This window comes from Hemitrygon akajei, chromosome 8, assembly GCF_048418815.1.
Source record: "Hemitrygon akajei chromosome 8, sHemAka1.3, whole genome shotgun sequence".
Classification (NCBI taxonomy): Eukaryota; Metazoa; Chordata; class Chondrichthyes; order Myliobatiformes; family Dasyatidae; genus Hemitrygon; species Hemitrygon akajei.
Window position 1 is genome coordinate 3,969,923 of NC_133131.1, and position 24,588 is coordinate 3,994,510.

The 24,588-nt window shown below is 51.8% G+C and overlaps 2 protein-coding genes across 2 annotated transcripts; one reads left to right on the forward strand and one right to left on the reverse strand.

Moving 5' to 3' along the window:
* Nucleotides 1-1,806: 1,806 nt before the first annotated feature.
* On the reverse strand, nucleotides 1,807-13,949 carry med31 (mediator complex subunit 31). The gene is made up of 4 exons (XM_073053083.1): nucleotides 13,811-13,949; nucleotides 6,345-6,419; nucleotides 4,375-4,471; nucleotides 1,807-2,278 (listed from the first exon to the last, which is right to left on the reverse strand). The coding sequence occupies exons 1-4, from the start codon at nucleotides 13,839-13,841 to the stop codon at nucleotides 2,086-2,088; spliced, it is 396 nt and encodes a 131-aa protein (XP_072909184.1). The 5' UTR covers nucleotides 13,842-13,949; the 3' UTR covers nucleotides 1,807-2,085.
* LOC140731564 (sulfurtransferase Alvin_2599-like) lies at nucleotides 13,787-23,445 on the forward strand. Its single transcript, XM_073053082.1, has 4 exons — nucleotides 13,787-13,918; nucleotides 14,427-14,603; nucleotides 16,941-17,049; nucleotides 21,212-23,445. The coding sequence occupies exons 2-4, from the start codon at nucleotides 14,493-14,495 to the stop codon at nucleotides 21,481-21,483; spliced, it is 492 nt and encodes a 163-aa protein (XP_072909183.1). The 5' UTR covers nucleotides 13,787-13,918; nucleotides 14,427-14,492; the 3' UTR covers nucleotides 21,484-23,445.
* The last annotated feature ends 1,143 nt before the right edge of the window (nucleotides 23,446-24,588 follow it).

The following is a 24,588-nucleotide window of genomic DNA, read 5'->3' on the forward strand; positions in this document are numbered from 1 at the left end:
TTAGATGCAGTTTTGACCAAAGACACAAACAAGTTCTACCACCTCCCTCCACAGAGACTGCTTGACGCACAGAGCCCCCCCAGTAGATTGTTGTTGCAGATTCCAGCCTCAGCAGTCTCGTCTATAAATTCCCAATCCTGCTGTAATTGGTCACCTAATAGTGAACCCTTGTCACTGTGGAAGTTTAACCCTGCCTGAAATTGCCCTTTCAAACACGCCTTCTCACTGCTTACACAACAAAATAAGAGCTTTCAGTGTCTGCAGGGACTGTAAAGACCAAGGGTTACAGAAAATGAGGGCCAACACTGCAACCCGGCAACTCACTAGTGCCAGTAAGATTCCAGAAAGACTTCACTGCAGTCCCAGTACCTAGTGTTATAGTGTCAGACCCGTCCCCACCGGTACCGTACCCCGGTGTTACACAGTGTCAGACCCGTCCCCACCGGTACCGTACCCCGGTGTTACACAGCGACAGACCCGTCCCCACCGGTACCGTACCCCGGTGTTACACAGTGTCAGACCCGTCCCCACGGGTACCATACCCCGGTGTTATAGTGTCAGACCCGTCCCCACGGGTACCGTACCCCGGTGTCACACAATGACGGACCCGTCCCCACCGGTACCGTACCCCGGTGTCACACAGTGACTGACCCATCCCCACCGGTACCGTACCCCGGTGCTACACAGTGTCAGACCCGTCCCCACCGGTACTGTACCCCAGTGTTACACAGTGACGGACCCGTCCCCACCAGTACCGTACCCCGGTGTTATACAGTGTCTGACCCGTCCCCACCGGTACCGTACCCTGGTGTCACACAATGACAGACCCGTCCCCACCGGTACCGTACCCCGGTGTCACACAGTGACCGACCCGTCCCCACCGGTACCGTACCCCGGTGTTACACAGTGTCAGACCCGTCCCCACCGGTACCGTACCCCGGTGTCACACAATGACCGACCCGTCCCCACCGGTACCGTACCCCGGTGTCACACAATGACCGACCCGTCCCCACCGTTACCATACCCCGGTGTCACACAGTGACCGACCCATCCCCACCGGTACCGTACCCCGGTGTCACACAGTGACAGACCCGTCCCCACCGGTACCGTACCCCGGTGTCACACAGTGACAGACCCGTCCCCACCGGTACCGTACCCTGGTGTCACACAGTGTCAGACCCGTCCCCACCGGTACCGTACCCCGGTGTTTTACAGCGACAGACCCGTCCCCACCGGTACCGTACCCCGGTGTGATACAGTGACAGACCCGTCCCCACGGGTACCATACCCCGGTGTGATACAGTGACAGACCCGTCCCCACCGGTACCGTACCCCGGTGTCACCAGTGACAGACCCGTCCCCACCGGTACCGTACCCCAATGTTATACAGTGACAGATCTGTCCCCACTGGTACCGTACCCCGGTGTTTTACAGTAACAGACCCGTCCCCACGGGTACCATACCCCGGTGTGATACAGTGACAGACCCGTCCCCACCGGTACCGTACCCCAGTGTGATACAGTGACAGACCCGTCCCCACCGGTACCGTACCCCGGTGTTACACAGTGACAGACCCATCCCCACCGGTACCGTACCCCGGTGTGATACAGTGACAGACCCGTCCCCTCCGGTACCGTACCCTGGTGTTACACAGTGACGGACCCGTCCCCACCGGTACCGTACCCCAGTGTTACACAGTGATGGACCCCTCCCCACCAGTACTGTACACCAGGACTGCTGGATTGGACAGGAAGGTTAAAGTTTTGGCTGGGTGTAGACCCTTCAGAACACACTCAAATCTAGTAACACGGTCTTACTGTATATTGCGCTAGTTCCTTCTACAAATGACCAACATTTCTGGGTTTTCAACTGGGTAACGTCCAGAGAGAGTTGTGTTCTGTCCCACTGACAGAAACTCTCAGCATTGACTCGAGCTGATGGTGAAGAGTACAGAGCTGCAGACTGGAGCACATTGTTCTCATTCAATCGCTTCACCTCTGAACAGTTCATAAAACAAATCTCCAAGGGCGGGGTCCTCCCTGCCCCAGGTGTGCCAGGAGAAAGTCTTTGTGTGAATTTTCACCCTCACTTGCCAGATGCGTTGTTCTGCTGCTGCTGTTCAGCCAGGGCTTGCTGCAGCCGGACCCGCTTCCGGGAGTAGTGCTGCCAGTGGAGCAGCTGCTGCTCATCGATGAACTTGGCACACTGCGCGTTCACCAGCTCCTTGCGGAAGTGCTCGTACTGCAGCAGCTCCAGCATGTGCAGGCACTGCGGGTATCTGCAGGGCAAGAGACAGAGAGTGAGAGAACTAGCAAGAGGAACACGAGGGCCGGTGACCCCACACCCCAGGTCAGCAAGGGTCGGAGTTCAAAGTCCTGCGATCAACGAGCCCTGGGGCTGATACTGCAGGTTGAAGACCGGTGAGTCGGGAGGTTAAGGCCAGAATGTCGAAGCCCCTGGGTCGGCATGTCTGGAAGTTGGAGGCCCGATGTCTGTGCGTCTGTGAGACCATAAGATATAGGAGCAGAAGTAGGCCATTTGGCCCATCGAGTCTGCCATTCAATTATGGGCTGATCCGATTCTTCCAGTCATCCCCACTCCCCTGCCTTATCCCTATACCCTTTGATGCCTTGGCTAATCAAGATAACACCAGGTCAAGAATCCTGGGGTTGGAGGCCTGTCTGTGTGAGTGGTTAGGAGGGTGGGAAAGGGCCTTGTTTTGGTGTTGTTCTGCTGAACCTTGTGGACATACTATATTGGCACCAGAATGTGTGGCAGCAATTGTAGACTGCCGCCAGCACACTCTCGACACAAACACCACACTTCACATTGTGCTTCCATGTACATGTAACAAACAAATGAATCTGAAGAATAATTCAGTGAGTAAAGAAGGCGGATTCATCACTAAGGACCCTCACCACCCAGGACATGTCCTCTTCTCATTACTATCATTGGAGAGGAGGTACAGGAGCCTGAAGACACACACTTGTGAACGGCACAGTGGTGTAGTGGTTAGCGCAACACTATTACAGCGCCAGTGACCCGGGTTCGATTCCTGCCGCTGTCTGTAAGGAGTCTGTACATTCTCCTCGTAACCGCCTGGCTTTCCTCCCACAGTCCAGTGACAGACCCTACCGGTTAGTAGCTTCATTGGTCACATGGATGTAACTGGGCAGTGTGGGCTCGTTGGGCCAGAAAGGGCTATTACAATAATACACAGGAACAGAATTAGCTCACTCGACCCATCAACTCTGGTATTTCATCGTGACTGATCGATCATCCATCTTAGCCCCATTCTCCTGCCTTCTCCCCGTAATTTTGACACCCTGACTAATCAAGAACCCATCAACCTCTGCTTTAATATACCCAATGATATGACCTTCACAGCTGTCTGTGGCAATGAATTCCACAGATTCACTGCCCTCTGGCTAAAGAAATTCCTCATCTGTTCTAAATGGCCGTCCCTCCAATTTTGAGCCTGTGTCCTCTGATCCTACTTTCCCCTACTATAAAAAACATCCTTTCCATATCCGCTCTAAATGTGTCCTCTGATCCTAGACTCCCCCACTATAGGAAACATCCTCTCCACATCCACTCTGTCTGTGTCCTCTGGTCCTAGACTCTCCCCACTATAGGAAACATCCTCTCCACATCCACTCTGTCTGTGTCTTCTGATCCTAGACTCCCCCACTATAGGAAACATCCTCTCCACACCCACTCTATCTGTGTCCTCTGGTCCTAGACTCCCCCACTATAGGAAACATCCTCTCCACATCCACTCTATCTGTGTCTTCTGATCCTAGACTCCCCCACTATAGGAAACATCCTCTCCACATCCACTCTATCTGTGTCCTCTCGTCCTAGACTCTCCCCACTATAGGAAACATCCTCTCCACACCCACTCTATCTGTGTCCTCTGGTCCAGACTCATCCACTCTATCTGTGCCCTCTGGTCCTAGACTCCCCCACTATAGGAATCATCCTCTCCACACCCACTCTATCTGTGTCCTCTGGTCCTAGACTCCCCCCACCATAGGAAACGTCCCCTCCATATCTGCTTTATCTGCGTCCTCTGGTCGTAGACTCCCCACTAGAGGAAATATCCTCTCCATATCCGCTCTTTCTGGGCCTTTCACCATTTGTTACCATGCTGTATCTCTAGTTTCTTTTCCTCTGTCATCAGAATCCATGAGCACTAACTTCTTATTCCAATGAAATTCCCAGGGCAATGCAAGGTGAAAAAGGTGGTGCCTCAAGTTATCTAATTTTACTCGAACTTACATTACATCGTTCTGTAGTGCTGCTGTAAAACAGCACATTTACATTATACCCAGTGATATTAAACCCGACTCCCACCCTGGCTGGGGCACTTACTTCAGGTACTTGGCGTACTCCGGCTCCTTCCAGTACAGCAGGTACTTGAAATAATTGACGAAGGTGCGGTCTCTGAAGTAGCCTCGCTGCGCCAGGACTGTGGCACCAAGACAAAATAACTTTATCAGATGCCAGTGACAAGGCTACCCAGACAACAATACCAATAGACCTGGGACATCCCACACCAAGGCACACCTCCGTAACCAGTGCTGGCTCTCTAATCCCTCAGCCACATCCCCCAACTCCCACCACTCTTTTATGCCATTCCCCTATCTGTCCCTCTGCATTGCCATCCCTCCAACAATCCCTTACAGGAGTTACTCTCGACCACCCACCACGGTCCTTACCACTGTTCACACCCAGCAAGCACTCCTGTATCGCCCAGTGAACCACCGGGGTCCCTCTCTGAGACCCTCCCATTCACCCATCACACCGTGTTGTCGGTCAAACTCAAATGCCAAAGAGAAGCGTACAGGAGTCAGACAGACCAGCTGGTTGAGTGTGACAGCAACAACCTTGCACTCAACATCAGCAAAAACAAGGAATTGATTGCTGACTTGAGGAAGGTGAACACGCACCGGCCCTCACTGAGGGGTCAGGGGTGGAAAGGGTGAGTAGTTTCAAGTACCTGGGCATCAACATCTCAGAGGATCTATCGGACATTGATGCAATCATGAAGAAGACACAACAGTGGCTATGCTTCACTAGGAGTTTGAGGAGATTTGGTATGTTACCAAAGACCCTTACAAATCTCTGTAGATATACAGTGGAAGGCATTCTGACTCATTGCACCACAGTCTGATTTGGAGGCTCCAATGCACAGGATCGGAATGAGCTGCAGAGGATTCTAGACTGAAACTGCTCCATCACGGGCACAACCCTTCCCAGCATTAAGGACATCTTCAAAAGGTGATGCCTCAAGAAGGCAGCAGCCATCCCTAAGAACCCTCAGCACCCAGGACAAGCCCTCTTCTCATTAGCACCATCAAGGATGAAAGGCCCACGCTCAACGCTTTGGGAACCGCTTCTTCCTCTCCACCATCAGATTTCTGAATGGACAACAAACCCATGTACACTACCTCACTTTTTTTTTCTTTCTTTTACTCTCTTTTTGCACAATTAATTTAATTTATATATATTTCATTGTAATTTTTAGTTTTTTTCTGTATTGCAATTTACTGCAGTTGCAAAACAACATATTTCATGACATGCCAATCACATGATATCATTGTGCTGAGTGGACTGGACTCTGTAGTTCATCTTATGATGTGTTTCCGGTCTCTCCTTTTCTAATTGCTAATTTGTACGACTTTCATCGGGATAGACTGGCTCTGTAGCCTGTAGTTAACAAACAACACAGCGCTCAGCTGAACTGAACATTCCTAGGCTGTTTCAAGGTTTTGATGTTTCATATCTTGTGTGTATTTTGCTCGATTTGTTCTTTTTTTGCGCGATGGGTGTTTGATGTTTTCTTTGAATGGGTTCTTTGTTTCATGGCTGATTGTGGAAAGTTGAATCTCACGGTTAGATGCTACATATACTTTGATAATAAGTGTACTTTGACTTTGAACCTATGATTCTGACTTAACTGTGAAAGCCCGTCGCTAGAATTTAGTCAGCTTCCTTCTGAAGGAAAAAGCAAAAACCAGGACTGGCCCTCTTCTCATACAGGAGCCTGATGATACACACCCATCGATTCAGGAACAGCTTCTTCCCCTTCACCATCAGATTTCTGAATGGTCCGTGAACCCATGAACACAAACTAGTTATTCAGCCTTTGTAATTTATGGTGTTTTTTATGTATTGCACTGTACTGCTGCCAAAATATCACATCATATGTCAGTGAAAATAAACCAGATTCTGATATCCTACACCACCTCCCCAGTCCGAGCCTCCATCTGAATCCAGTCGCAGCCTGGCTGTGACTGTTCCTGGGATCGGTGACTCCAGCAGCTGCTGAGGATACTCACAGTTCAGGTAGTTTGGGTTTGCCAGACACTGAACGAACTCCAGCTCCACCTGGAAACGTAGCTTTGCCTGCTCCTCTGATGACAGATAACCGGGGGGGGGGGGGGGGGGGGGGGGAGGGAAATGGTGGAAAACACAGGTTAATTCTCACTATTCAAATACTGATGAGGTGTGATTATCAAACACCATTTCACAGAACATAGGACAGTACAGCAGAGTACAGGCCCTTTGGCCCACGACGTTTTTACTTACTCTAAGATCAATCTAACCCCTCCCTCCCACACAGTCCTCCATTTTTCCATCATCCATATGCCCATCTAAGAGTCTCTTAAATGTCTTTAATGTATCTGCCTCTATGCCACCCACCCCCAGTAGTTGAAACCTCCTCTCCACCTCCCAGTAAATCTTCCTGGGGATCCACCTGCACCTTGCCCCACAACCTCAGGGACCTGCTCCTGACACCTGCTGCTGTACGTATGGAGTTCATGTTCTCTCCATGAACGCGTGGGTATTTTTCATCCCTCATCCCAAAAACGTGTGGGCTTCTGGGTTAATTGACCACTGCAATTTACCCTCCAGCTGGGTTAATGGCAGAGTCTGGGTGAATTTGATGGGAATGTGGGGACAATTAAAGCAAATGCAAGGCTAATGGTTGGCACTAACCCAGGGCTTCCTAATCCTGAAGAAGAGGAGAAATGCCACTGTTGTGGGAGCTAATTCACATGTAGCAAGATCTCACAAACAACTTAATGACTGTTTGAGCGTTAAATCCAAGCCGGCAGTAACTGTTTCAGCAGGAAATTCAAGCTGGCAGTGACCGTCTGAGTGGGAAATCCAACCGGCAGTGACCGTTTCAGCGGGAAATCCAACCGGCAGTGACCGTTTCAGCAGGAAATTCAAGCTGGCAGTGACCGTCTGAGTGGGAAATCCAAGCCGGCAGTGACCGTCTGAGTGGGAAATCCAACCGGCAGTGACCGTTTCAGCGGGAAATCCAAGCCGGCAGTGACCGAGGGAGAGCTGCAGTGCTGAGATGCCATCTGAGGCATAATTTATTTATTAGATACAGTGAGGAGTGGGCCCTTCCAGGTCTTTGAACCACAGCGCACAGCTTAACCCTGGCCTAATCACGGGACAACTTACAACGACCAATTAACCTGCCAACCACTTTTGCAGTGTGGGAGGAAACCGGAGCACCCGGAGGAAACCTATGCAGTCACAGAGAGAATGCACAAGCTCCGTACAGACAGTGGCAGGAACTGAACCTGGGTCACCAGTACCTGTACTCTGGAGTGTTGTGCTAATGTGCCCCCCAACAGTGGAGTTGCACACAGGAGTGAGACACGTTGGCTGGTTGAGCGGTGTCGCAACAACAGCTTTGTGCTCAGCATTAGCAACACTAAGGAATTCAGGAAGGGGAAGTGGAGGGGACACACCCCAGTGTTCATCGAGGGATCAGCAGTGGAAAGGATGAACATTTTCTGGGTGCCAACATCTCTGAAGATCCATCCTGGGCACAACACATTGATGCAATCACAAAGAAGGCAAGTCAGCAGCTATACTTCATGAGGAGGTTGAGGAAACCTTGTAGGACCAAAGACTCTAGCAGATTTCTGCAGGTACTATGAAGAGTGTTCTGGCCGGTTTGCACTACTGTCTGGTACGGAGGCTCCGATGCCCAGGTTTGGAAAAAGCTGCAGAAAACCCAGCTCCAGCGGGCACGCGAGCCTCCCACCATCGAAGACATTCTCAACAGGCGGCACCCATCGTTATGACCCCATCACCTAGGACACGCCCTTTTCTCATTCCTACCCTCAAGGATGAGACTGAGACACACACTCAATGTTTTAGAAACAGCTCCTTTCCCTCCACCATCAGATTCCCGAACAGTCCACGAACACCTGCTCACTATTCTGATCTTGTTTTGTATTCTAATTTAGTAACTTATTACATATTGTACTGTACCACTGCTGCAGAACAACACATTGCTTGACACTTGTTAGTGAGTATAAACCCGATGAAGAGTCTGGATATAAAACTCCCAGGGTATTATTTGGGGAAAACATCCAGTGGAGTCCAATATTCATACCACAGTTTACCCTTGAATAACACCAACTGAGAAATTCTAAGCATTCTTGCTTTGCTGTTGACGAGATCTTATAGTGTGCAAATTGCTGCCACACGTTCCAAACTGATGAAGTCGAAAAGGAAGTGGTCTTCAACAGGAAAATCGCCAGAAATCTGATTGACCCAGATAACCACTGCTAAAGTCCTTCCCACAAATGAACACATCAATATGGAGCATCCATCATCAGAGACCCCACCACACAGGACAAGCTCTCTTCACGCTGCTGCTATCAGGAAGAAGGTACAGCAGTCTTAGGACTCACCACAAGGTTCAGGAACAGTTATATCCCCTCAACCACCAGGCTCTTCAACCAAAGGGGATAACCTCATTCATCTTCACTTGCCCCATCATTGAAATGTTCCCACAACTTATGGATTCACTTTCAAGGACTTTTCATCTTAATTTCTCGAAATGTATTGCTTATTTATTTATATATTCTTCTGCAATTGTGCAGTTCGTTGTGTTTTGCACATTGGTTGGGGGGGGGTCTTTTATTGATTCTATTCTGTTTCTTGGATTTACTGTGATTACCCACGAGAAAATGAATCTCAGGGTTATATATATGGTGACATTGAAGCACTCTGGCAATAAACTGATTTTGAACTTTTAATTCTTTCTTTTGTGGACTGGAAAATTGTACAGCACGAGGAAAGGCCGATAAGGATGGCGATAATTTCTTTGGAACAGAGGACTAAAAAGATACTTTGTCGAAATATATAAAATTATGAGTGACGTGGATTCAGTGAGCATAAAGGAACAATTAATTTGACAGCAGAGTCTGTGGCGACACCTGCAGGCTGCTCTCTGCACCCGCCTGGCTATTTTGGTTGTTAACCCCAAAGATTCCTTTCACTGAACATCTCGATGTCTGTGTGATAAATAAGCACAAGTCTTGAAAATATCCCTTTACAGATTTAATTATCACCAGTACATTGAAATATTGAGTGGCAGGGTAGAGATACGTCTCTACCAAAGGAGGAGTAGGGTGCTCCTTCCCTCCGCTAGTCTACAGGTCACCCTTGGGCAAGGTGTAGCTCCTGCTTAGCCACCCCCCCACTGATCACGGTCACGTGAAGCCACGGGATCAGGTGGTGGATGGTTGTATGAGCAGCCGGTGCAGATCACAAGTCCCAGTTATGCAACCACTGACACCAGGCAGACAATCTCTGACGAGTATTGATAATGGCTGGAGTCACCTGTCTTGTAAAGACACTGGCCAGAAGAAGGCAATGGCAAACCACTCCTGTAGAAAAATTTGCCCAGAACAATCATGGTCATGGAAACAGCACATAATGTACAAAACTACAGTGGGGTGGGGGGGGGGGGGGGGGGGGTAAACCAAACCAAAGATTGAAATATTGAAGGATACAGAGAAATGCGTCGTTTGTGTTAACAACCAACACATTTAAGGATGTGCTAGGGCCAACACAGACCAATGATCGAACCACATGAGAGATGAGGAAATAAGGGAACTGGTATCTTCTATAGGAAGGGTTACACAATAAACACTCACCACAAGGCAATTAATCTTTCTGCCTTCCAGCTCCAAAACCCGGGTTGAACCCGGACTTCCAGTGCTGTCTGTGTGGAGTTTGCATGTTCTCCTCTGACTGGGTGGATTTCCCCACGTGCCCTGGTTCCCTCCCCCTGCCTCCAATCTCATTCCAGCTCGCAGGCTGCTGTGCTAATGCCTGTTCAATCCGGTGGGAGATACAGAAACATCTTATCCAAGACAGTAAGACTGAACACAGCTTCTTCCCGAGGATGGGATGTGCAGCTGAATGACACCACACCCCTGCTTGCCGATGGCCTTTCAGTGTTACGGACTACTGCAGTCACTTGCTGCATGTAAATATGGAAATTTTATTTTTAATTACATCGTAAAGCGTGTATTGTAGATATTTGTTTTGCTGAGACTGGAACAGCACAGCGATCTCGTCGTTTTGAGCAATGACCTATTGTAATTGCCCAATTTAGACCATAAGACATAGGAGCAAATTAGGCCATTTGGCCCATCGAGCCTGCTCCCCCATTTAATCATGGCTGATCCTTTTATCCCCTCCTCAGCCCCACTCCCCAGCCTTCTCCTCATAACCTTTGATGCCATGTCCAATCAAGAACCTATCAAGCTCTGCTTTAAATACAGAGCTTAAACCTGGCTGTGGTAACAAATTCCACAAATTCACCACCCCCTGGCTAAAGGAATTTCTTTGCCCCCCCCATCCAGATGTTGTCCTCTCTTGTCCTAAACTCCGCCCACCATGGGAAACATCCTTTCCACATTTACTTTACCTAGGCCTTTCAATATTCAAAAGGTTTCAATGAGATCCCCTTCATCCTTCTAAATTCCTGCAAGTACAGACCCAGAGCTATCAAACGTTCTTCATATGATTAACATTTCATTCCCAGAATCACCCTTGTGAACTTCCTCTGGACCCTCTCCAATGCCTGCACATCTTTTCTTAGATGAGGAGCCCAAAACTGTTGACAATATAACACTTCCAGTGGTGTAATTGCTACCCTTTTTGATTCTGCATCCCTAAAAAAGGTTGAATTTCCCCATGGGGATGAATAAAGTATCTATCTATCTATCTAATGCACTGATACTCACCCTGCTGGCTGCAATTATGTCCTCTCATCTGCCTGCCCTTCCTGACAGTCTGACTGCATGCTATCTTTACTTTTTTTACCATCCGTTCTATCCCGAGTCCCTTCACTCCAGTTCCCACATCCTGCCAAATTAGTTTAAACCCTCCCCAACAGCTCTAACAAACTTCCCACGAGAATATTGGTCCCCCTCTGGTTTAGGTGCAACCCATCACTTTTGAACAGGTCATACCCCGCCCCCCCAGAAGAGATCCCAATGATTCAAGAACCTGAAGCCCTGCCCCATGCACCAGCTTCTCAGCCATGCATTAATTTACCAAAGCATCCCGTTTCTACCCTCACTGGTGCATGGCACAGGTAGCAATCAAACGTTCTTCACATGATAACCCTTTCATTCCTGGAATCATCCTTGTGAACCTCCTCTGGACCCACTCCAATGTCAGCACATCTCTTCTAAGATGAGAAGCCCAAAACTGGTCACAATACTCAAGGTGAGGCCTCACCAGCGCCTTATGAAGCCTCAGCATCACATCCCTGACTTTATATTCTAGACTACCTAAAATGAATGCTAACATTGCATTTGCCTTCCTCACCACCAACTCTTATTGCAAGTTAATTCTTAGGGTGTTCTGCACAAGGACTCCCAAGTCCCTTTGCATCTCAGATTTTTGGATTTTCTCCTCAATTAGAAAATAGTCTACACATTTATTTCTTCTACCAAAGTGCATGACCATGCATTTTCCAACACTGTATATCATCTGCCACTTTCTTACCCATTCTCCTAATCTGTCTGTCCTTCTGCATCCTACCTGTTTCCTCAACACTACCTGCCCCTCCACCAATCTTTGTATCATCTGCAAACTTGTCAACAAAGCCAACTATTCCATCATCTAAATCATTCATGTACTAGCATAAAAATAAATGGTTCCAACACCGACCCCTGCGGAACACTCCTAGCCACTGGCAGCCAACCAGAAAAGGATTCTATTATTTCCACTCGCTGCCTTCTACCAATCAGTCAATGCTCTAACCATGCTAGCAACTCTCCTATCATACCATGGGCTTAACTTGTTAAGCAGCCTCATGTGTGGCATCTTGTCAAAGGCCTTCTGAAAATCCAAGTATACAACATCCACTGTATCTATCCTACCCTTTATCTATCCTACTTGTAATCTCCTCAAAGAATTCCAACAGGCCCATCAGGCAAGATTTACCCTTAAAGAAACCGTGCTGATTTTGTCCTATCTTGTCTTGTGTCACCGAGTACTCCATAACTTCATCCTTAACAATCGACTTCAACAGCCACTGAGGTCAGGCTAACTGGTCTATAATTTCCTTCCTTACAGAGTGGAGTGACATTTGCATTGGTGCCGCTTCACACACCCATGCTGAGTTTGTCAATTTCATCAATTTTGCCTCCAAATGCCACCCTGCCCTTAAATTCACTCGGTCCATTTCTGTCATCTCTCTCCCTTTTTTTGATATCTGTCTCCACCTCTATCGACAAACTGTCAGCTGACATCTTTTATAAACCTACTGATTCGCAGTTATCTTGACTCTTCCCACCCTGTCCACTGTAAAAATGCAATTCCTCTTTCTCAGCTCCTTCATATCCGCTGCACAGGATGCTTTCCTTTTCAGTACATCACAGATGCCCTCTTTCTCCAAAGAGTAGGATTTCCCTTCCCCCATCTTTGATGCTGCCCTCACCAGCATCTCCCCCATTTCCTGCTGCCTTTTGTCCTCATCTACCACCCCATGCCTCCACATTCAACAAATCATTCTCTGCAACTTCTGCCATCTTCAACAGGATCCTACCACCATACTCATCTTTGCCCCCCCCCACTTCCCACAGAGGTTGCTCCCCCCATGGTTCCTTGTCCATTTGTCCCTCCCTACTAATCTCCCTTCTCAATATACCCCTGCTCCTTACTAACCTAGCACATTGCCCCAGGCTTCTCCTTTCCTCTCCAGCCCTTGACCTTTCCCACCCACCTGATTTCACCTACCACCTTTCCCTACCCCCACCTTTTTATTCTTCCCCCTTCCTTTCTGGTCCTGAAGAAGGGACTCAGCCTAAAACTTCGACTGTTTGTTCATTTCCATAGATGCAGCCTGACTTGCTGAGTTCCTCTTGCATTTCGTGTGCTGAACCTGAGAGAGAGAGATTGGGTTGCAGGCTAATAGGAGGGAGACAGATTTAAACAGGCTTCCCCCTTTACCTGATAAAAGGATGAGTTACTTATACATCACGTGGATCTGTATCAGCAAGATTAAAGAGCGAATGCTGGAAAGGAGGGATTGGGCCAAGAGGCTGTTTCATCCAGGACACACCCAGTGGACCAGAGAGTTGAATTAATTGTAAAATTAATTTAATAAGTAAGCAATGGAAAATGCCAGGTCAAAAGAAGATCATATATTTTGAGGTCAAAACATTGTTAGACAATTCGCCACAGTGCTGGAACCAGATAGCCAAGTCGGAGCTGCTTAGATAGTAGAGAAAGCTCAAGGGCCGAACTGTCTCTTCTCACCCTATGGAAAGGGCCCGAATGGCTCGGGTCAGTCCCCCAAACCACAGCAGCACTGGGTGGGGAGAGAGTAAAACAGCGACCTCCGACAACCGGACCCTAACTTCCGCCCCGCGCATTTGCTCGAACCTCCAACTTCCGCCCCTCTGAGCCACCCGGCGATTGGCGCAGCCGGTCACGTAACGAACACCTTCCGCCTTCCCCTTACCAGTCTCCAAAGTATTCGGGGCCGCCGCCATTCTCCCTTCGTTACGCCACGGACATAAACCAGAAGAGGCCGTTTCGCGTCCCCAACACTAATAGTCAGTGCTCACAGGTATGATTCTCCGCACGTTAATCGATGTAATCGACACAACAGACGAGGAATGAGCCCCCGGCCTCAGCGCGTCCACCGTCTCCACAAGCAATCGAAGGAAGTGACGAAAACAAGCAGACACTGCCCCCCACCGGAATGGAGGGGAAACGGCGCGATATCGCCTCAGGGCTAGAGGACCGCCGGTATGGCCCCCTGACTGCCCGAAGACCGGTGCTGCCGCCTCTTGTCTTCGGGAGGACCGGTGCTGCCGCCCCCTGTCTGCGGGAGGACCGGAGATGCTCCCCCCCCCCTTGTCTGCCAGACTACTGTGATGCTGCCCCCTGTCGTAGGGAGGACTGGTGGCCCCTCACCCGTCTGCCTGAGGGCTGGTGATTCTGTCCCCTACAATGGAAGACCCCTACAGTGGTGTTCACTGGCCCGTCTCTGTCCCCTCCTGGTTCACCTCTCGGTGAGCTGTTTCTTCTGGATAACTGCTCTTCCTGACACCCGCTTTCCTGTGTTCTAACAGGTTCTTTCGGCAGACCCCGGATCATTGTGAACCCCAGCGGGCTGCAGATCGCCTCCAGCATTGAGGATGAACCCTGTCATCTGGTGGATTCGTACCAGCTTTCGGTCAGTGCAGGACCTCGAGTCCAACGACCTGCAGGAGCGGCTGAAACCGGGCCGCAGACAGGTGTTGCTGCTGGTGAGAGGCTGTCGGCAATTCCTTCTCCTCCTTCCCGTAGCTGCCGGATTCTCGCTGGAGATTGCTGGGAATATGGGAGCGGCTGGAATAACTGGATAAATGTGTTTACTGGGCCAGACAGGCAGATATCATTGAGAAAGTAGACCAGAAGACATAGGAGCAGAATTAGGCCATTCAGCCCATCGAGTCTGCTCCGCCTTCCATCATGGCTGATTTAATATTCCTCGCAACACATTCTCCAGTCTTCTTTCAATAACTTTTGAACTGCTGACTAATCAAGAACCTGTCAACCTCTGCTTAAAATATACTCAATGATTTGGCCTCTTCTGCTCTCTGACACAATGAATTCCATAAATTCATCACCCTCTGAGAAAATAAATTCCTCCTCATCTCTGTTTTAAAGGAAAGACCTCCTATTGTGAGGCTCTGCCCCATTATCCTAAACTCCCCCACTACAGAAAACATTCTCTCCACATCCAGTCTATCTAAGCCTTACAATATTGTAAAGGTAATACAGGCCCTTTGGCCCAACTGGTCAAAACTGGCCACAGCTGATTCCAGTTCCTTGTGTTCTGCCCCATAATCCTCCATGAACCTCTTAAATGTTACAATTGGACCCATCTTGACCACTTCCTTGGGCAAAAGTTACTTGGTGAAGGGTCTGAGAGAAAATTTACAAGGATGTTGCTGGGACTTAAAGACCCAAGTTAAAGAGAAAGGTTGAATGGGTTAGGATGTTATTCCCTGGAGAGTAGGAGAATGAGGGGAGATTTACAGAGATATTCAAAATTGAGGAGTCTAGATGGGGTAAATGCAAGCAGCGTTTTCCACTGATGTTGGGTGAGACCCCACCAAATACCCAATATTCCTGATACCAGAGTCACCTCACCAAACACTTTGTAACACTGATAGAGTGATGCTCTCTCTATAGTGTCTGGTCACACATTCCCAGTGTCAGACACAACGTTAGGCTCCCTCCGCCTCATCCTATCACACACTCCTGAGGTCTGACACAGAGTGAGGTTCTCTCCACACAGTCCCATACTGGGGTCAGGCAGTGTGAAGCTCCCTCCACACTGTCCCGTCACACACTCCCGGGGTCAGATACAGAGTGAATCTCCCTCCACACCGTCCATCACACACTCCCGGGGTCAGATACAGAGTGAAACTCCCTCCACACGTCCCATCACACACTCCCGGGGTCAGACACAGAGTGAAACTCCCTCCACACCGTCCCATCACACACTCCCGGGGTCAGACACAGAGTGAAACTCCCTCCACACCGTCCCATCACACACTCCCGGGGTCAGACACAGAGTGAAACTCCCTCCACACCGTCCCATCACACACTCCCGGGGTCAGACACAGAATGAAACTCCCTCCACACTGTCCCATCATACACTCCCGGTGTCAGACACAGAGTGAAGCTCCCTCCACACCGTCCCATCACACACTCCCGGGGTCAGACACAGAGTGAAACTCCCTCCACACCGTCCCATCACACACTCCCGGGGTCAGACACAGAATGTAACTCCCTCCACACCGTCCCATCACACACTTCCGGGGTCAGACACAGAGTGAAACTCCCTCCACACCGTCCCATCACACACTTCCGGGGTCAGACACAGAATGTAACTCCCTCCACACCGTCCCATCACACACTCCCGGGGTCAGACTCAGAGTGAATCTCCCTCCACACCGTCCCATCACACACTCCCGGGATCAGACACAGAGTGAAACTCCCTCCACACCGTCCCATCACATACTCCCGGGGTCAGACTCAGAGTGAATCTCCCTCCACACCGTCCCATCACATACTCCCGGGGTCAGACACAGAGTGAATCTCCCTCCACACCGTCCCATCACACACTCCCGGGGTCAGACACAGAGTGAATCTCCCTCCACACGTCCCATCACACACTCCGGGGGTCAGACACAGAGTGAATCTCCCTCCACACCGTCCCATCACACACTCCCGGGGTCAGACACAGAGTGAAACTCCCTCCACACCGTCCCATCACACACTCCCGGGGTCAGACACAGAGTGAAACTCCCTCCACACAGTCCCATCACACACTCCCGGGGTCAGACACAGAGTGAACCTCCCTCCACACCGTCCCATCACACACTCCCGGGGTCAGACACAGAGTGAATCTCCCTCCACACCGTCCCATCAGACACTCCCGGGGTCAGACTCAGAGTGAATCTCCCTCCACACCGTCCCATCACACACTCCCGGGGTCAGACTCAGAGTGAATCTCCCTCCACACCGTCCCATCAGACACTCCCAGGCCAAGGATAATACATCAAACATGATTCCTATTCCACTCGTTGCAGGACGTTCGCAGTCCGGCCGAATATGAAGTCAGTCACTTGGAGGGAGCCATTCGCATTGACCCAGAGACCACCGACATGGAGAAGGTGGTGAAAGAGCTGGGCCTGGCAGGTAGGGACCACCAGGGACCTGATCCTCTCCCTCTCTTGAATATCATCCTTCCCCTTTCCCTCCATCTAAATGCCTCACCCCAACCTTCCTCACCTTCCCCTTCCACCTCACTTACCTCTCCCTCATCACTATCCCCTCCTTCATCTGCCCCCTCCTCTCTCTCATCTCCATGTGACCTACCTCTCCCTCATCTCTATCCCCTACCCTTTTATCTACCCCTCCTCTCTCTCATCCCTTCCACCTCGCTCCCCTCCTCCTCTGCTCACCATCACTCCTCTCCCTCATTCACTCTCCATCTCTAACCTCACCTCTTCTTCCTTGAGTCCAATTCAGGTGGGTTGACCAGAGGATTGTGGGGGGGGGGGGGGGGGAGGTCCCAGTGAGTGACTGGGAGTCAGTTGGGGAGTGGATGGGGGGCAGCGGGTAGGTGTTTGGGCTGAGCGGTAGGGAGTGGAGTTAGAAGGATGGTGAGGGAGTGTTATGTTGGCATGAGTATGGGGGGGAGAGGGGAGATGGAGAGGAGGTGAGATGAGGGAGGTAGCGAGGGGCGAATGGAGGTGGAGTGGAGAGTTGTTGAGTGGGGAAGGGATACTTGGCAGTGGGTGAGGGCGAAGAGGTGGTTTATGAGGAGTACGGGAGGAATCTGTGTGGCCTGGTGTTGAGTTGGGGTATTGTGTGGTCTGGAGTTGAGGTGGGGTGGTTGGTGGCCTGGGGTTGAGGTGGGGTGGTTGGTGGTCTGGGGTTGAGGTGGGTTGGTTGGTGGCCTGGGGTTGAGGTGGGGTGGTTGGTGGTCTGGAGTTGAGGTGGGGTGGTTGGTGGCCTGGGGTTGAGGTGGGGTGGTTGGTGGTCTGGGGTTGAGGTGGGGTGGTTGGTGGACTGGTGTTGAGGTGGTCTGGTGTTGAGGTGGGGTGGTTGGTGGTCTGGAGTTGAGGTGGGGTGGTTGGTGGCCTGGGGTTGAGGTGGGGTGGTTGGTGGTCTGGGGTTGAGGTGGGGTGGTTGGTGGTCTGGGGTTGAGGTAGGGTGGTTGGTGGTCTGGTGTTGAGTTGGGGTGGTTGGTGGCCTGGGGTTGAGGTGGGGTGGTTGGTGGTCTGGTGTTGAGGTAGAGTGGTTGGTGGTCTGGAGTTGAGGAGGGTTGGTTGGTGGTCTGGTGTTGAAGTGGGGTGGTTGGTGGTCTGGAGTTGAGGAGGGGTGGTTGGTGGCCTGGGGTTGAGGTGGGGTGTTTGGTGGTCTGGGGTTGAGGTAGGGTGGTTGGTGGTCTGGTGTTGAGGTGGGGTGTTTGGTGGTCTGGGGTTGAGGTAGGGAGGTTGGTGGTCTGGTGTTGAGGTGGGGTGGTTGGTGGCCTGGGGTTGAGGTGGGGTGGTTGGTGGTCTGGGGTTGAGGTAGGGTGGTTGGTGGTCTGGTGTTGAGGTGGGGTGGTTGGTGGTCTGGAGTTGAGGAGGGGTGGTTGGTGGTCTGGGGTTGAGGTGGGGTGGTTGATGGTCTGGGGTTGAGGTGGGGTGGTTGGTGGTCTGGGGTTGAGGTGGGGTGGTTGGTGGTCTGGAGTTGAGGTGGGGTGGTTGGTGGCCTGGGGTTGAGGTGGGGTGGTTGTTGGTCTGGTGTTGAGGTGGGGTGGTTGGTGGTCATCAGTTGAGGTGGGGTGGTTGGTGGTCTGGAGTTGAGGTGGGGTGGTTGGTGGCCTGGGGTTGAGGTGGGGTGGTTGGTGGTCATCAGTTGAGGTGGGGTGGTTAGTGGCCTGGGGTTGAGGTGGGGTGGTTGGTGGCCTGGGGTTGAGGTGGGGTGGTTGGTGGCCTGGAGTTGAGGTGGGGTGGTTGGTGGCCTGGGGTTGAGATTGGGTGGTTGGTGGCCTGGGGTTGAGGTGGGCTGGTTGGTGGTCATCAGTTGAGGTGGGGTGGTTGGTGGCCTGGGGTTGAGGTGGGGTGGTTGGTGGTCTGGTGTTGAGGTGGGGTGGTTGGTGGTCATCAGTTGAGGTGGGGTGGTTGGTGGCCTGGAGTTGAGGTGGGGTGGTTGGTGGCCTGGGGTTGAGCTGGGGTGGTTGGTGGCCTGGGGTTGAGGTGGGGTGGTTGATGGTCTGGAGTTGAGGTGGGGTGGTTGGTGGTCATCAGTTGAGGTGGGGTGGTTGGTGGTCTGGTGTTGAGGTGGGGTGGTTGGTGGTCATCAGTTGAGGTGGGGTGGTTGGTGGCCTGGAGTTGAGGTGGGGTGGTTGGTGGCCTGGGGTTGAGCTGGGGTGGTTGGTGGCCTGGGGTTGAGGTGGGGTGGTTGATGGTCTGGAGTTGAGGTGGGGTGGTTGGTGGTCTGGAGTTGAGGTGGAGTGGTTGGTGGTCATCAGTTGAGGTGGGGTGGTTGGTGGTCATCAGTTGAGGTGGGGTGGTTGGTGGTCTGGTGTTGAGGTGGGGTGGTTGGTGGTCTGGGGTTGAGGTGGGATGGTTGGTGGTCTGGTGTTGAGGTGGGGTGGTTGGTGGTCATCAGTTTAGGTGGGGTGGTTGGTGGTCTGGTGTTGAGGTGGGGTGGTTGGTGGTCATCAGTTGAGGTGGGGTGGTTGGTGGTCTGGTGTTGAGGTGGGGTGGTTGGTGGTCTGGTGTTGAGGTGGGGTGGTTGGTGGTCTGGGGTTGAGGTGGGGTGGTTGGTGGTCATCAGTTGAGGTGGGGTGGTTGGTGGTCTGGAGTTGAGGTGGGGTGGTTGGTGGTCATCAGTTGAGGTGGGGTGGTTGGTGGTCGGGAGTTGAGGTGGGGTGGTTGGTGGTCATCAGTTGAGGTGGGGTGGTTGGTGGCCTGGGGTTGAGGTGGGGTGGTTGGTGGTCGGGAGTTGAGGTGGGGTGGTTGGTGGTCATCAGTTGAGGTGGGGTGGTTGGTGGCCTGGGGTTGAGGTGGGGTGGTTGGTGGCCTGGAGTTGAGGTGGGGTGGTTGGTGGCCTGGGGTTGAGGTGGGGTGGTTGGTGGTCTGGTGTTGAGGTGGGGTGGTTGGCGGTCTGGGGTTGAGGTGGGGTGGTTGGTGGTCATCAGTTGAGGTGGGGTGGTTGGTGGTCTGGAGTTGAGGTGGTCTGGGGTTGAGGTGGGGTGGTTGGTGGTCGGGGTTGAGGTGGGGTGGTTGGTGGCCTGGGGTTGAGGTGGGGTGGTTGGTGGTCTGGGGTTGAGGTGGGGTGGTTGGTGGTCTGGAGTTGAGGTGGGGTGGTTGGTGGTCATCAGTTGAGGTGGGGTGGTTGGTGGTCATCAGTTGAGGTGGGGTGGTTGGTGGTCTGGGGTTGAGGTGGGGTGGTTGGTGGTCTGGAGTTGAGGTGGGGTGGTTGGTGTTCATCAGTTGAGGTGGGGTGGTTGGTGGTCTGGGGTTGAGGTGGGGTGGTTGGTGGCCTGGAGTTGAGGTGGGGTGGTTGGTGGCCTGGGGTTGAGGTGGGGTGGTTGGTGGTCATCAGTTGAGGTGGGGTGGTTGGTGGTCTGGGGTTGAGGTGGGGTGGTTGGTGGTCTGGAGTTGAGATGGGGTGGTTGGTGGCCTGGGTTGAGGTGGGGTGGTTGGTGGCCTGGGGTTGAGGTGGGGTGGTTGGTGGCCTGGGGTTGAGGTGGGGTGGTTGGTGGTCAGCAGTTGAGGTGGGGTGGTTGGTGGTCTGGAGTTGAGTTGGGGTGGTTGGTGGCCTGGGGTTGAGGTGGGGTGGTTGGTGGTCTGGAGTTGAGGTGGGATGGTTGGTGGTCTGGAGTTGAGGTGGGGTGGTTGGTGGTCTGGTGTTGAGGTGGGGTGGTTGGTGGTCATCAGTTGAGGTGGGGTGGTCGGTGGTCTGGGGTTTGAGGTGGGGTGGTTGGTGGTCTGGTGTTGAGGTGGGGTGGTTGGTGGTCATCAGTTGAGGTGGGGTGGTTGGTGGTCTGGGGTTGAGGTGGGGTGGTTGGTGGTCTGGTGTTGAGGTGGGGTGGTTGGTGGTCATCAGTTGAGGTGGGGTGGTTGGTGGCGTGGGGTTGAGGTGGGGTGGTTGGTGGCCTGGGATTGAGGTGGGGTGGTTGTTGGTCTGGGGTTGAGGTGGGGTGGTTGGTGGTCTGGAGTTGAGGTGGGGTATTGCGCAGTCGGGAGTTCAAGTGGGGTGGTTGGAGAATTCGTCACAGTTCAGGGACTGTGCAATGGAATGAGGGTGAGCTTTGTACCCTTGGACAACCCCTCAGCATCACCCTTGCTGTCCTCCACAGACAGCCAGGCGGAAAGGGACGTGGTCTGTTACTGCACAGTGGGCTACCGCTCCTCCAAGCTGGTCCAGGGCCTAGGGAAATTCCTTGCCCGTGAGACGGGCGAGGGTCTCGGCAACTCGCAGAGGATCTACAACCTGGAGGGCGGGCTGGTGAAGTGGGCCAACGAGGGCAAGCCTATCGTGGACAGCAAGGAGCAGCCCACCCAGCTCGTCCACCCCTACAGCTCCGTGTGGGCTTACCTCCTAGAGCCGCAGTTCCGGGCCCCGATCTGAGATGTGACTCACGACAGAGCAACGGGGAAATGGAGGGATCACTATGAACTCAGCTGAAGGAAAGGGTTAATTAGGCCGATAATCTCTGCTCATGTGATCTTACTGCTGATTCACTTTGATATTCATGGCATGGTTGTGTAGCGGTTAGGTTTAATCCCCACTGCTGTCCGTAGGGAGTTTGTCCGCTCTCTCCGTGACGCATGGGTTTTCTCCAGGTTCTGTGGTTTCCTCCCAATGTCCAGAGAACTCACCCTGGCTGGTTAGCTGGTTCATTCATTAACGCTGGCTGGTAAGCTGGATCATTTACTAACCCTGACTGGTTACCTGAGTCATTCACTAACCCCAGCAAGTTACCTAGATCACTCATTAACCCCGGTTGGTTATCTGGCTACACTCAGGGTTGAGCTGTTGCTTGAGGACTGACCTTTATGTGATTATGGACATAGAACGGATTGTCACTCAGACATTTCCTAATGGTACGTTGTGGAGAGCCGGCGTCAGTTGATAGTTGGTTCTGCACAAGGAATGTTTTACAAAGGTATCATTAGGGTCGGCAGAGGGGCAGGGCAGGATAATCACTGCCTAGAGCTGTCTGCGGGGGATGATCCTGTCCCAGTGCACAGACACGGGTGTTTCTGTTTGTTCAGAGTTAGGGGTGGGAGACAGGTGATGGGACACACACGGCTCTGGGACGACTGAGCACACACTCATTTGGGACAGGCACTGGTGCTTTAGCCAGTGCGAGATGGGTGACACTGGCAACTGGCAGAGTCTCTCTGTTTGTGTGTGAGTCCAGGGCTCTGGGAATGAATGATGGAATTTGTTGGGGTGTGTGGGCCCAGAGTTTGTTGGGGTGTGTGGGCCCAGGCTTTGTTAGGGTATGTAGGTTCAGATTTCAATGGGGTGTATGGGCCCAGGGTTTGTTGGGGTATGTGGACCCAGGGTTTGTTGGGGTCTGTGTAGGGTTCGTTGGGGTGTGTGGGCCCAGGGTTTGTTGGGGTATGTGGGTTCAGGTTTCAATGGGGTGTATGGGCCCAGAGATTTTGGGGTGTGTGGGCCCAGGGTTTGTTGGGGTCTGTGTAGGGTTCGTTGGGGTGTGTGGGCCCAGGGTTTGTTGGACTGTGTGGGTTCAGGGGTTGTTGGGGTGTGTGGGTTCAGGGGTTGTTGGGGTCTGTGTAGGGTTCGTTGGGGTGTGTGTGCCCAGGCTTTGTTGGGGAATGTGGACCCAGGGTTTGTTGGGCTGTGTGGGTTCAGGGGTTGTTGGGGTGTATGGGCCCAGGGTTTGTTGGGGTATGTGGGTTCAGGTTTCAATGGGGTGTATGGGCCCAGAGATTTTGGGGTGTGTGGACCCAGGGTTTGTTGGGGTCTGTGTAGGGTTCGTTGGGGTGTGTGGGTTCAGGTTTCAATGGGGTGTACGGGCCCAGAAATTTTGGGCTGTGTGGGTTCAGGGTTTGTTGGGGTGTGTGGGCCCAGGGTTTGTTGGGCTGTGTGGGTTCAGTGTTTGTTGGGGTCTGTGCAGGGTTCGTTGGGGTGTGTGGGTTCAGGGTTTATTGGGCTGTGTGGGCCCAGGGTTTGTTGGGGTGTGTGGACCCAGGGTTTGTTGGGGTGTGTGGACCCAGGGTTTGTTGGGGTATGTGGGTTCAGGGGTTGTTGGGGTGTGTGGACCCAGGGTTTGTTGGGGTCTGTGCAGGGTTTGTTGGGGTGTGTGGACCCAGGGTTTGTTGGGGTCTGTGCAGGGTTTGTTGGGGTGTGTGGACCCAGGGTTTGTTGGGGTATGTGGGTTCAGGGTTTGTTGGGGTTTACAGGCCTGGAGATTTTGGGGTGAATGACCAAGCTTGTTGGAAATGGGCCACAACTACCTCAGAACATAAATGGCTTTTACTTCTGTTTTAAATCAATGTGAAAGATTATCACGCAAGTTCAATGTTAATAACTGTTACCTGATTAAACCAGTGAATTCCAGCGCTGAATTCTGTGCTGCATTATTTAGTATCGCCAGTCCTCAGTGCGGAATGTAAACTCCCATCCCAGGATTAACACAATTAAAGGGAGAACGAGGGATCTGGGAATACAGGTCCAAAATTCCTTGGAAGTTTCATCAGAAATTGACAGGGTCATAAAAAAAGCCTTTGGCACGTTGGCTTTCATCAATCAGAGTATTGAGTAACGGAGACGGGTTACTGTGTTGAAGTTGTATAAGACATTGGTGAGATTTAATTCGGAGTATTGTGTGCAGCTTTGGTCACCCACCTACAGGAAAGGTAACAATAAGATTGGAGGAATACTGAGAAAACTTGTAAGGATGTTGCTGGGACTTGAGGACCTGACTTATGGGAAAGATTGAATAGGTTAAGACTTTTCCCCTGGAGTGTAGGAGATTGAGAAGTGATTTGACAGAGGTGTAGAAAATTATGAGTGGTATAGATAGGGTAAACGCAAGCAGGCTTTTTCCACTGAGGTTGGCTGGGACTTCAACCAGAGGTCATGGGTTAAGGGTGAAAGGTGGTAAATGCGGGCTCACTTTTAACGTTTAAGAAAAACTTGGACAGGTACATGGATGAGAGGTGTATGGAGGGATATGGGCCGGGTGCAGGTCAGTGGGACTAGGCAGAAAAATGGTTCGGCACAGCCAAGAAGGGCCAAAAGGCCTGTTTCTGTGCTGTAATTTTCTATGGTTCTATGGGAACACGAGGGGGAACTTTTTCGCTCAGAGGGTGGTGAGAGTGGAATGAGCTTCCAGTGCAAGTGGTGGATGTGGGTTCAAAGTCAACATTTAAGAGAAATTTGGACATGTGGATGGCCGGGGTCTGGAGGTCTGAGGTCCAGCTGCAGGTCGATGGGGTTAGGCAGATTAATATTTTGGCATGGATTAGGTGAGCGAAAGGACCTGTTTCTGTGCTGTAATGTTCAATGACTCTATAAGCACAAAATGAATGTAATTACTTTTTGGTACTAACACTTCCCAGGGTACAGACTCTTAACGGTGCCTTCTCTTCCCTGGGGTACAGTCCCCTCTTCACCTGATCTACCTATCACCTACCAGCCCCTGCCTCGCACTCCCTCACCTTTCCACATACTGGCCATCTCTCTACAGGGAAAGGTGCA